The sequence below is a fragment of the Aspergillus tanneri genome (assembly GCF_003426965.1).
Source record: "Aspergillus tanneri strain NIH1004 chromosome Unknown AapTan_3_pilon_pilon_pilon, whole genome shotgun sequence".
Lineage (NCBI taxonomy): Eukaryota > Fungi > Ascomycota > Eurotiomycetes > Eurotiales > Aspergillaceae > Aspergillus > Aspergillus tanneri.
The window spans coordinates 4086367-4098234 of NW_022984630.1; the positions used below are offsets into that span (position 1 = coordinate 4086367).

Below are 11868 nucleotides of genomic sequence, written 5' to 3' on the forward strand. Positions count from 1 at the left end.
GGGGGTAAGGTGATCGCGTAGTACTCCTCTCCCAGGTGTTTTAATTAAAAACCCACCATACTGAGATCCAGAAAATAAATACTGTGGGTTGTGTCAAGGGCTGAACCCATAGAACCTACAAGATAGGTTATGTACAAGAAGGAATCGTTGAAGAAGGGAAGAAAGGAAGAAAGGAAGAAAGGAAGAGGAACAAGCGGTAAACAAACAAGGTGGGGAGTCACGTGACATCGATCGAGGGCCAATGGGGCAAAAAAAAGGGTCAGTAGGGACAGTAGGGACAGTAGGGACAGTAGGGACAGTAGGGACAGTAGGGACAGTAGGGACAATAGGGACAATAGGGACAATAGGGACAACGGGGACAATAGGGACAATAGGGACAACGGGGACAGTAGGGACAATAGGGACAACGGGGACAGTAGGGACATTGGCCCGAGAGGTCAAACGGGCTCTAGCCCTTTACACTACTCCCTCCCTACCGGTTCTTTGGCTTTTGGTGTTGGGCCGCTCATCCAACAATAGTGTTCCCATTGACTGGAGTGCGAAGCGTGGGGGGGAATTGGATCCATGGCTCCGCCATGGATCAACTTCTGTGGGGACACCGTCTGCCCATGTGACGCACTTCCGAGCTGGACGTATGTTAGGGCGTAGGGCCCTAATATTTGGCTTTCCTTTTCGGTTTCTTTTTGGCTTCTTCTTCTTCGGCTTCTGTGGCGGTTGGGGGTGATCCTTTCGCCAGCGGTCAAGTGCTTCGGTGTCCTCCATTGCATCAGCGTGATTCCATTCAGGTTGCTGGTAACCGGTGTATTTAACTAGGAACTCATGGCGAAAACCTCGTCCTACACGTGCAAACCGTTCGTCTAGGATTTCCTGTACCAGATATTCTTCTTCACCGTCGACTAGCTGGGGAGGGGCTGGTAGTCGTCATTTTGCTGGCTCGGGAAAGGGTTAGAATTGGCAGGTCGTAGTAACATGACATGGAAAACATTATGAATTCCGGGAGGAGTGTTAAGCCGATAGGCGTGTGAGCCTACTTTCTCAATAATTGTATACTTGGCATTTTCGGATATCTAGTTTCTTGCTTGGTCGTTCCGTGCGTATATTACGTAGGTCAAGCCATACTTTATCACCCACACGGTAAGCCGGTGCGGATGTACGGTGGCGATTAGTATAAGCTTCATATTTTTGCTGCGCAGCGGCGAGCTCGGCCTTAGCAATATCCAGTGCGTGAGCTAATTTAGTCACAATATCATGTCCTTGTTGAGCTTTGGTCCGTTGGGTTTCTGTGGGCACTAGATTTGTATCCTGTGTATTATCCAGCTGAATTGTCTCCATGTCGTACCCATGGTCTAAGAAGAAAGGGCTAATTCCAGTGGCTGTAGCGTTTCTCCCGTTAACTGCGAGTTGAGCTATGGGGGACAGGGAGGCCCAATTAGTTTGTGTACGGTCACAAAAGGACCTGAGATAGGCTTCAATTGTCGCATTCATGCGTTCAGTCTGTCCATCGGTCTCCGGGTGGTAAGCAGTAGATAGACGTCGTCGAATTCCTAGTTGTTTGCAAAAGTTTTCCCACATATCGCTGACAAATTGGGCACCGCGGTCAGACGTAATAGCGCTTGGAATACCATGGTATCCAATAAAGTGTTGGATAAGTTTAGTAGTAACAGTGGGCGTATCTATCTGCTCGCAGGGTATTAATATAACACCTTTCCCTAGGCGATCAACAATAACCATAAGATTCTGGCAGCCATTAGACTCAGGCAGCTTCTCAATAAAATCAATAGCTATTTCTCTCCATTTTCTGTCGGGTATCGGCAAGGGTTTTAGTACTCCATGGCGGCGATCTCTCCATATTTTATTGGCATTGCATTTGTCGCAATTTTCCACAAAGCGGCGGACATCGGCGGCAATATTAGGCCAGTAAAACTGCCTAGCAAGGATCGCGTACATTGTATTGCGGCCTGGGTGTCCGGTGATCACCGAATCGTGTGTTTCCTGCATAATCCTGGTCCGAAGGGATTCGATGTCAGGGACCCAGCGGCGGTCTCGGTATAGCAAATAGCCCTCGGGTGATATACTGCAGTCAGAGATACCGGTTTTAGGCCGAGTTCCTTTGGAAAACGGACCGCACCCTCATATACAGCAGCTCGAATAGCGCCATATTTAACATCCTGTTGTTCTGCGCTTGACCAGTGTTCACCTATCGGAAGGTTAAAAAGGTCTTCTCCAGGTATTAACTGTTCGGTGGATTTAGTAGTTATTGTACTAATCCTGGCAGTTGCAGGGGTAAGACTTGGTTTCCTCTGAAATCTAGATGGGTCTAAGAGACACCGATAACGGTTCTGTAGCCGCTCGTCTGAATCATCTTGTGGGAGGTCTTGTTCTCTGCGGGAAAGTGCATCAGGGCGTCCTGCAAGTTCCCCGGCCGGTAGTCCAGTGTAAAGTTATACCTGCTTAACAACGCAGCCCATCGCATTTGTCGTTCATTTAACCGTCGTAGTGTTGTGAAGTATTTTAGGTTTTATGGTCTGTTAGTATACGAAAACCTTCGATACTGCATAATTCTGCTTCCCATTCCCTTAAAGCGTTGATAATAGCCAGTAATTCCTTGTCATGAATCTCATAATTGCATTCCGCCGGACTGTTTTTCTTAGAGAAATAGGCGCAAGGCCTTAATAGTCCGTTATCGTCGTACTGTGATAATGTTCCCCTGTAGCCCACATTGAGGAATCTGCTTCAACAACAGTCTCCCTCTCGGGGCTAAACTGTATAAGAATCGGGGCAGTGGTAAACATTGTCTTCAGTTGCTGGAAGGCCTTCTCGCATGATTCGGTCCATTTGAACTCGTGTCCTTTCGCGTTAACTGATTTAACGGCGCAGCGATATCCGCATAATTCCTTATAAAGCGGCGATAAAAGTTTGCGAATCCTAAAAATGATCGTACACCCTTAACAGTCGTGGGGACAGCCCATTCCAGTATTGCTTTAACCTTTGCAGGGTCCATGCGTACGCCTTTACCCGCTTCAATAATAAATCCCAAATACTTGGTGCTTTTGACTTCAAACTCGCACTTGTCAATATCCAATTGTAATCCGGCCCTTTGTAGTCGTTCCAATACCTTGTTAACATGGCTTCGGTGCTCAGCAAGTGACCCTGATGAGAAAATTAATATATCGTCTAAGTATGCCGAAGCGAACTCGTCTAGAAAGTCACGCAGGATCCAATTAATATACCGCTGAAATGTGCTTGGAGCGTTCGCCAAGCCGAAAGGTGTTACTAGCCATTCGTAAAGGCCAAATCTAGTCCGGAAGGCTGTCATCCATTCGTCTCCTGGCGAGATCCGGATTTTATGAAATGCAGCAATAACATCAAGCTTGGTAAACCAGCATGCCTTCCCAATCCTTTCCAGTGTCTCATTAATTAAAGGAAGTGGATATCGGTCCTTTTTGTGATTGCATTTAAGCCTCGATAATCACAACAAAACGTAGTCCTCCTCCTGGTTTCTTTACTAAGAGAACCGGGGCTGCAGCGGGCGAATTGCTGACTCGTATAAACTGTTTGTCCAATAATTCTAAAAGGGTCTTCCTGAGGACTAGTAATTCATCGCGAGACATGTTGTACAGCGGTCCATGTGGGGGTTCACGAGTATTTCCGTTTTCGTCTTTTTCCAGCTCAATTTTATGGTCGACTCCAGCTCCACGGAGCGGTGGGAGTTTGTCGGCTTCTTCGCGGCTGAATACCGGGAGAAATTGGTGGTAATGAGCTGGTAGTTTGTCTTTAGGGTCCGTGTATTTCTTTACTGTAAGTGCTTTCTCAATATCTTTTAGGCTTGCGGCAAAACTCGTATCTCCTTGTTCTTTCTTCTTTTCCTAGCCCACATATTAAAGGAGTTGGCGTTAATGGGAGCAATTTTAGGGATTCCGGTCTGGTGGTATTCGCTGCTGACTTCAGTTCCAGTGTCTTGGAAGATTAACTTTAATCTATCAGTGGATATATTGGCTCTTTGAGAGATTAGCCATGGGAGTCCTAGTATAATATCGTGGCCTATATCAGTCGGGGCCACGTAGAGGAATATCCTTCGTTGGTAGTGACCTCCAATATCTAATGACATGTAGGCTACCTCGGTGACATACTCTCTAGCACCCCCAATTCCTTTAATAAACCGTGGCGGGATGGTAATGCGCTGGAGACAGCTTTTTGGGCAAACTTGGAAGAGATCATCCCATAAGGGTCACAGCCTGTATCAACTAAAGCATTTGCATTGTATTCCTTGTTAACCAGGGCTGTAATTATAAAGGGTGGACCTTCCATATTTTCCTTAAAGTTTTCCCATTCTTCTTTTCGCCTCTATCCGCTCCTGTTCGCGACTTAAAACAGGAGCTACACTTTTCCCGCTTTGTCTTTGTCTTCCAGGTTGTCCTCGTCCTCCAGCACCGCACCGGTGATATTAGCGACTATGGGGATCCTAGGCGGAGGTGGTTGGGGCCTCCTGGGAGGTTGGAAGGGACAGTCTTTAACTATATGGCCTGGGGCTCCGCAACGTACGCACAGCCTTTCACTCCATCGTCGGTTAATCTCCTCCTGAGTTACCCATTTGGCACGTCGGGAGCTGGCAGTTTTCACTGCTGGTTCCCAGTCCATAGTATCACTAGAAGGGATAACAGCTTCACCGGAGTTTTTGTAATATGGTGGTGCCCATGGTCCCTTCTCTTTCCGCTTAAAATTCTCAAGGCGATGAGAGATCTCCTGCACTTGTTGGCAAAATCCATCATAAGTCTCTTTTTCCTCGATATTTATTAATCGGTTCTCAATCGTTCGGTTTAACGCGCTCTTCAAATACCCCTTTTTAACTCTATCTTCCCAACCGCTGCCACCCGCTTCGAGGAGTAACCCATTGAGTTCTGCGACCAACTCTAGTACAGAGCGGTTTCCTTGGCGTAGAGTATTTAGGCGTACTAGGGCCTTCTCTTGACGGGTTGGGTCACTAAAGGCGCTTTCCAGCTGGCTGTAAAATCCTTGGAGCGTGAAGCTTGGAGAGGACTCATTGGCTGCGATCCATGCATGGATCCTTGCTGCTGCCTTGCCTCCCAGGCGGCTATAGCCGTACCATATTTGTTCCAACTCTCCTCCAAGAGAGGCCTCGTCTATCAGTAACTTCGCTTTCAGTTGGCTTTAAAACTGTGGGAAAAGCGTAAGGTCTGTCCCGTCGAACCGTTCGGGGTCGGCTAGCTTCGGGCGAGGGCGCTGTTGTATAGGAGGTAGGGGGTAGGTACGGGTGCTGCGCTCGGTGTGGTGTTCGAAGTTGCCGGGGTTGGAGTCATTTGGAGTGCTGCTTGGAGCTCCGCGCGTAATGTCTGGATTTGCCCCTGGAAGTGATCCCGTTGCAGACCAAGAGCTATCTGCTGTTGTTCTATCATTTGACGAAATAGGGGTTCGGCCATGTTGGTAGTTCTGTACTCCCACTTGGTGGGTTATATTCTCCTTCCATTCTGTTCGGTATTAGTTGTTTTCCGTTCTGTTCTATTCCATCCGTTTCAGTATAAGATAAGTGACGAACGATTCCTAATGTCAAGGGCTGAACCCATAGAACCTACAAGATAGGTTATGTACAAGAAGGAATCGTTGAAGAAGGGAAGAAAGGAAGAAAGGAAGAAAGGAAGAGGAAACAAGCGGTAAACAAACAAGGTGGGGAGTCACGTGACATCGATCGAGGGCCAATGGGCCAAAAGGGTCAGTAGGGACAGTAGGGACAGTAGGGACAGTAGGGACAGTAGGGACAGTAGGGACAGTAGGGACAATAGGGACAATAGGGACAATAGGGACAATAGGGACAACGGGGACAATAGGGACAATAGGGACAACGGGGACAGTAGGGACAATAGGGACAACGGGGACAGTAGGGACATTGGCCCGAGAGGTCAAACGGGCTCTAGCCCTTTACAGGTTGCCTAAATATATATAGAACAAATCAACCATATCTAGCATGGAATTAGATCATACAAAACCCATAACCAATAACCCTATAATTTATAAATCATATTAAACACCTATACCAGCAAAATAGATGAATGGAAGTACTATTGATGTTAAACCTCTTATTCACCTCATCTATCTGAAATGAGATCACGGGAATGAACTAATTAATTCATTATGCTTTTAAAATAAACCCTATCTCAACAAGGGCAAGATGGCCGAGCGGTCCAAGGCGCTAGGGTCAGGTTATCTGATCGCAAATATCCGTCTAGCATGGAATATTCCTAGTCTCGAAAGGGGCGTGGGTTCGAATCCCACTCTTGTCATGACTTTTTTTGGAATTTTTTTCTCACCCTCTCTCTCTCTCTCTCTGTCTCTGTCTCTCTGTCTCTCTGTTTTTCTCTCACTCAATTAAAGCAAATCGCTGTTTATTTATTTATTTATATATATATATAAAAAAAAACGGAGACTAGACTATATTCCATGCTGTTGAAAACCAGGATGCCTAAGGCACCTTTGGGTATCCTAGTCCTGAAGCCATCTGACATATCACACGCAAGGGGCTAAGGGGCTAAGGGACACGTAGACATAAGGAAGCGTTTGTCTACGCCCTCTCTCCTAGATAGTTGAACATACTCACCACGCGATACTAGATCGCATGATAGTTTCAATATACTATCTAGTCACCGCTATCCTAGCACCTCACGACATAGCTTCTTCCCCGAGATTCTCAACACATACTACATATATGGCGCTTACTATATCCAAGTCATGTGAAAAAAATATCTATTGCTATACATATCGATACGACCCCGAGGTGGTCAGGCAACTAGTAAAAGAGCGCAAGAAATCGTCGGTAAACTCGTTTGATACCGACCGCATTCGCTATTTTGACCTTATCCTCAGCCTCTTTCTGAGCCCTCTCCTCTTCAAAGGGTACGGGGGAAACACCAGTTGTCAAGTCTGCTTCCGTGGGCCGGACACGGTGAGTTTTATAGCAGATCTTGTAGCCGAAGATGAAGACGAGGTACACTGGGATGTCGATGTACAGGACGACCAAGACCCCGTAGTCAAAATCTTGGATGAATACCTCAGCTCCCTTAATAAGAATAAAGATGCATAGGAACACTAGGGCAGCAATGGAACCCCATACCCTGAAGGCGGCACGACATGGAAAGCGATCAGACGGGATGTTTTGAGATTTTACAGCCCGACAGAAGGCGATATGTGTTGTCAGAATAGAAATCCAAGAGAGCACATCTGTTTCTATGTTAGATAACTAAACTGAATCGCGGAGGAAAGATGTTGCTCAGTTACTAAAGCCTACTACCACTTGAGTCAAATACTTGAAAACCGGCATGGATCCCGTCCTGATGCTTATGTACGCCAGCATGCAAAACAGAAAAGGCGCCACTGCCGCGAGGATGGGGGTTCCGCGTTTATTGGTTCTGGCTAGAAAGGCCGGTGCTTTCCCGTCCACTGCAATGCCGTAGATCGTGCGCGTTGCGAGGTAGAAGTCTGTCTCAGTCAACAGCGAGCACACTCAGCTTCAAATAGGAGAAGTAGGAAGGAATATACCAGTCGTGGCAGTGGCCACAACAAAGATGAGCATGCAGGCATTAATTACATGGGCAAGACCACCGATCTTTGCCAGCTTCATAGCAGCAACAAAAGGCGACGCAGCGGCACTGGTTTTCGAGTCCGATGAAAATGCCAGCTTTGGACTGTTGTATGGTACGACCAATCCCAGGAAGAAGATCGACAGAATATAAATCGAGAAGATGCGAAAGAAGGTAAAGCGCAGAGACCCAGCCATTGCAGTTCTTGGATTCTTGGATTCCGCCAAAGGTGCTCTCACTAGCTCTGTTCCACCGTAGGCATAGATCCTGATATGCATTTAGACTCCAGACAGGAGAAGAAGCAAGACAGTTAAACTCACGCGTGCACCATGGTGGTCCAGGCACGGGCAAATGCCCCTCCAGCTCCCTCAATTGGACTTTCTGCGAATGCGCCAGGGCTCTTCCAGTATCTAAAACCAAGGCGATCTTGACTGCTGTCCGTGAGATTGCATGACTGACAGAATTTAGCAGGGAACATACTTTGGGCCTCCACCGAGGACTACAATAAGTAGCACAGTTATGCTTCCACACAGAATAGTCATTTTCAACAATGACAGCCAAAATTGGAATTCACCGAAACCTTTCACACTGATCAAGTTGATGAAAAGCACAACAAGCAATGCTACGGTGATGAAAACCGAAGGATCAACGTTGTTTCTAACCCAGAACTATCCACCCCGTCCGTTAAATCCCATGTGTTAGCTACACTGGTTGTGCAAGGACGCTTGGTAGAAGCAACGTACCGTCATAAGTAGAGAAGCAGCAACTAGGTTGTTCGGAGTTGATAGCATGTACCGGAGCGCATAGCAATACCCAGTTGCAAAGCCTAGAGCAGGGTCTACAAAGCGGGATGCATAGCCTCCTAGGCCACCTAGTATTGAGGAGATAATGGTAAGCTGATGTTGGCAGTGGATAAACTACCAGCCATAGATCCTCACTAACATGGCATGGGCGCAAATGAACTCATCTCGCCGAGGGCTGACAGAACCATGAATGCAACGATGCCAATAATGCTGTAATTCAGGAGCATACCAGCTGGACCACTGCTTGCTAGTCCGGACCCTCTGTATTATAGGAATTTAGCATGTAAGTCTATCAAGAAGACGAAGTAGCCCCTTACGACCCAACCAGCAGGCCAGTGCTGACGGCTCCACCAATAATGATAAGACTGAGATATCGATCTTTCAGGACTTTATGAGGTTTATTCTGCTCCATTTTGTTAAGACTTCTCGGGGTCTTTGAAACCCATATTCACTATCAAAAACATTACCATCAGCACTTTATTCCCGTAACGCATGGTCCATCCAGGGTGGCACGAGGAAGGTGCGTGGGAGCATGGAGTAACTCCGACCCTTTCTTTTTAAATTGCATGGTACCCTCCAGATTGGGGGTAACTAAACACAATTTATGAAGAGTTGAGCATCTTTTGAGAAGTGATCGACTACTGATCCAGTGATCTCCTAGTCGCCACCCAGTCCTTTGGAAAAACGTTCCAATCAACTGTACTCTACGATAACCATATATGTGCATCTTTTCCAGGCCAGCCATACATCCGTGAACCAATAACTAAGACAAGAAATCGTCCATGACCCATCTATCATCAGCAATCAGACCCCCCACCAAATACTCTTTATAGCGAAGGGAAAGTAACAACGCCCAATGTGGCTGGACCACAGCCTTTCTGTTCCCTTGGAATGTACTATGTATTGATTGCCTATTAATATGACGCTAATAGGACTCTCTTGCAAGCCACAGCTGTATCTGCATGCTTGCCAACCAGGACCTGCACTACTCTGTACCTCAGGTGATGGTGTTTTGATGAATGTGAAAAGTATAATCTATTCAGCTTAGTCTACGGGGTATGGAGTATCAATTAGTTGATGCATAAGGTAGCCAGGATGCAGGGAAATACCTTAGATATACGGAATGTACCTGGAAGAGGACAGTTCAGCTTCCTACTTACATACAAGAATAGCTGGAAAAGCGCAGTGCAACGACCCCTTCTTGAGCTGATTCGCTAATATGTATATGCACGGTACTTTTGTCATGCACCTTCATCTCCGCACAGTGGCCCTTGTTCGGCTTCTGGCTAATCAATTCAGATTATGGCTGCCGATAAGTGGCGCAAATATATGTAACAGGTATCAGGCATTCAGCTTGTTGACGATCGGTGGCGAACGGTCTAACCCAGGTGCCGACGGTATTCCTATTCAGCCCTCAACAGTGAGAGGCCATCCAGGTGCGGGGGAATGACGAGGTATCCAAAGAAAGAACGGATACATTCAATGCACTGTAGCAGCATATATGATACAATTATACTGAACAATGTCAACTGAGACAAGGCATTGTTCCTGTGAACGCGACTCCACAAGGAGCAGTATACTTAAGAACTGATATAATTTACACTCCAGTGTCTCAGCATAACCTCGTTCTCACTTTGCCAAAACACATCGAGTATTCTGTAATATCAAGGATGCAGTTGTCGAGCTGATCAAACTACTGGCCGGCAAGGCCAAGCCATAGGGCAACTTCAGTATCCACTCAGCTCTTCGGACGGGTTCTTACAAGATGCCGATGTCACATACACCAAAGTCCCGGTACGACACTCAGCAGCCAAGTGTTAAACAACAGGACTAACTGACTACCTTCCAACCAGGGCGAAATTTGCGGAGGCACAGACTAATGCTCAGGCTACGTCAACTTCCCACTAAACTCAATGGTGGGAACCGACCAAAGCTATCCGATCCATACTATATTCTTCTGGTACTTCAAGGCAAAAGAGAATCCAGAAACTGCACCACTAGTGATATGGATGAACGGCAGTCCAGGCGCCTCCCCTATGTTTGCTTTGTTCACCGAGAACGGACCGTGTCATGTCAACCCTAATCTGACAACAAGCGAGAACCCGTGGTCTTGGAACCAGCAGTACAACGTTCTGTATCTGGACCAACCAGTGCAAACGGGGTTCAGCTACAATGTCCCGTTTGTCGGGACATTGGATCTGACCACGGCGAAATCATGCTATTGGACTCAGAGAATCCAACGCCCTCGGGCCCAGCAGTTATCCTTGGCGTGTTTGGTAGCCAGGATGCGAGCCAAACCGCGAACACGACACCCAACGCCGCCAGGCACTGGACAGAATCTTATGGTGGCCGATATGGTCCTGGATTCGCAGCGTACGTCGAGCAACAGAACAAGCATATTGACGAGGGTTTGCTTCCCGTCAATCTGACAACACTGGGAATTATCAATAGTTGTGTTGATCTCTTGACCCAGATATCCTCACGTCCTGAGTTTGTGTATGGTAGAAATGCGTACAGCATCCCAGGTCTCACGCGGCAAAACTTCAGGGACTGCTGGACTCAAATATAACCGTCGCTATGCTGTATGGAGACCGGGATTTCGCATGTAACTGGGTTGGGGGCGAACGGTCGAGCCTCAGTGTGAACTATGCAAAGTCGGATGAATTCCAGAAAGCTGGATATGCAGATGTATCTATCGATACTGGCTCGCCCGTGGGCCAAATCCGTCAACATGGATGATTCTCGTTCATGCGTGTCTACCAGTCCGGACACATAATTCCTGCATTGCAGCCAGAGGTTGCATATCATATTTTTGACCGAGTGATGAAGAACAAAGATGTTGCTACGGGAACTATTAAAGTAACTGATGGGTACTCAACTGATGGAACCTGGATCTCAACCACTACACTCGATCCAGCGCCGACTCCGTCTTCGATGTGCTACTTGCAAGCTATGCCGGCTACATGCGCACAGAACTAGATTGATGCAGACAGGGATGGGACAGCTACGATCGCGAACGGGGTTGTTACGAATCCGAAGTTTCCGGAGGGAATCTGCCCTAGTCTCCTAGAACCATACTTCTAAGACGACACCTTACGTCTCTTGGATTTTAGTCTAGGCCCATTTTTGTAAATCGTGCAGGATTGTTGCTAAATGTCAGGCATAGTATTCGTGATGGCTGGCATCCTTTTAGTAGTTACTGAGTAGCAAGGCAGTTATATATGGTCTGAAGCTTATATGAGAAGTCTAATAGATCTCTTACTGAGTAATTATGATTCTGTTCCAGCGATAATAGCATTTCACGCAACTAATTGACATTACCACTATGAAGCGTCCATCATACCTTCTTTGACGACCAAAGACTTCTACATCCTTCGATGACGAGTACATCTAACCCCACCAGTAGGCAGACCCTCTCATGAACCACCAGCAGCTGAATTTGCAATGACACCTCATACGCATGTTAGGAACCCCGC

The 11868-nt window shown here is 47.0% G+C and overlaps 1 protein-coding gene and 1 non-coding gene across 2 annotated transcripts; both read left to right on the forward strand.

Moving 5' to 3' along the window:
• The first annotated feature begins 6178 nt into the window (after positions 1-6178).
• ATNIH1004_005151 lies at positions 6179-6296 on the forward strand. The gene has a single exon. It is a non-coding gene; the product is annotated as a tRNA-Leu (tRNA).
• Positions 6297-10401: 4105 nt separating this feature from the next.
• Positions 10402-11131, forward strand: ATNIH1004_005152 (uncharacterized protein; the record flags this gene model as incomplete). The annotated part of the gene is made up of 2 exons (XM_033569811.1): positions 10402-10765; positions 10983-11131. The coding sequence occupies 2 exons, from the start codon at positions 10402-10404 to the stop codon at positions 11129-11131; spliced, it is 513 nt and encodes a 170-aa protein (XP_033428617.1).
• Between the last annotated feature and the right edge of the window lie 737 nt (positions 11132-11868).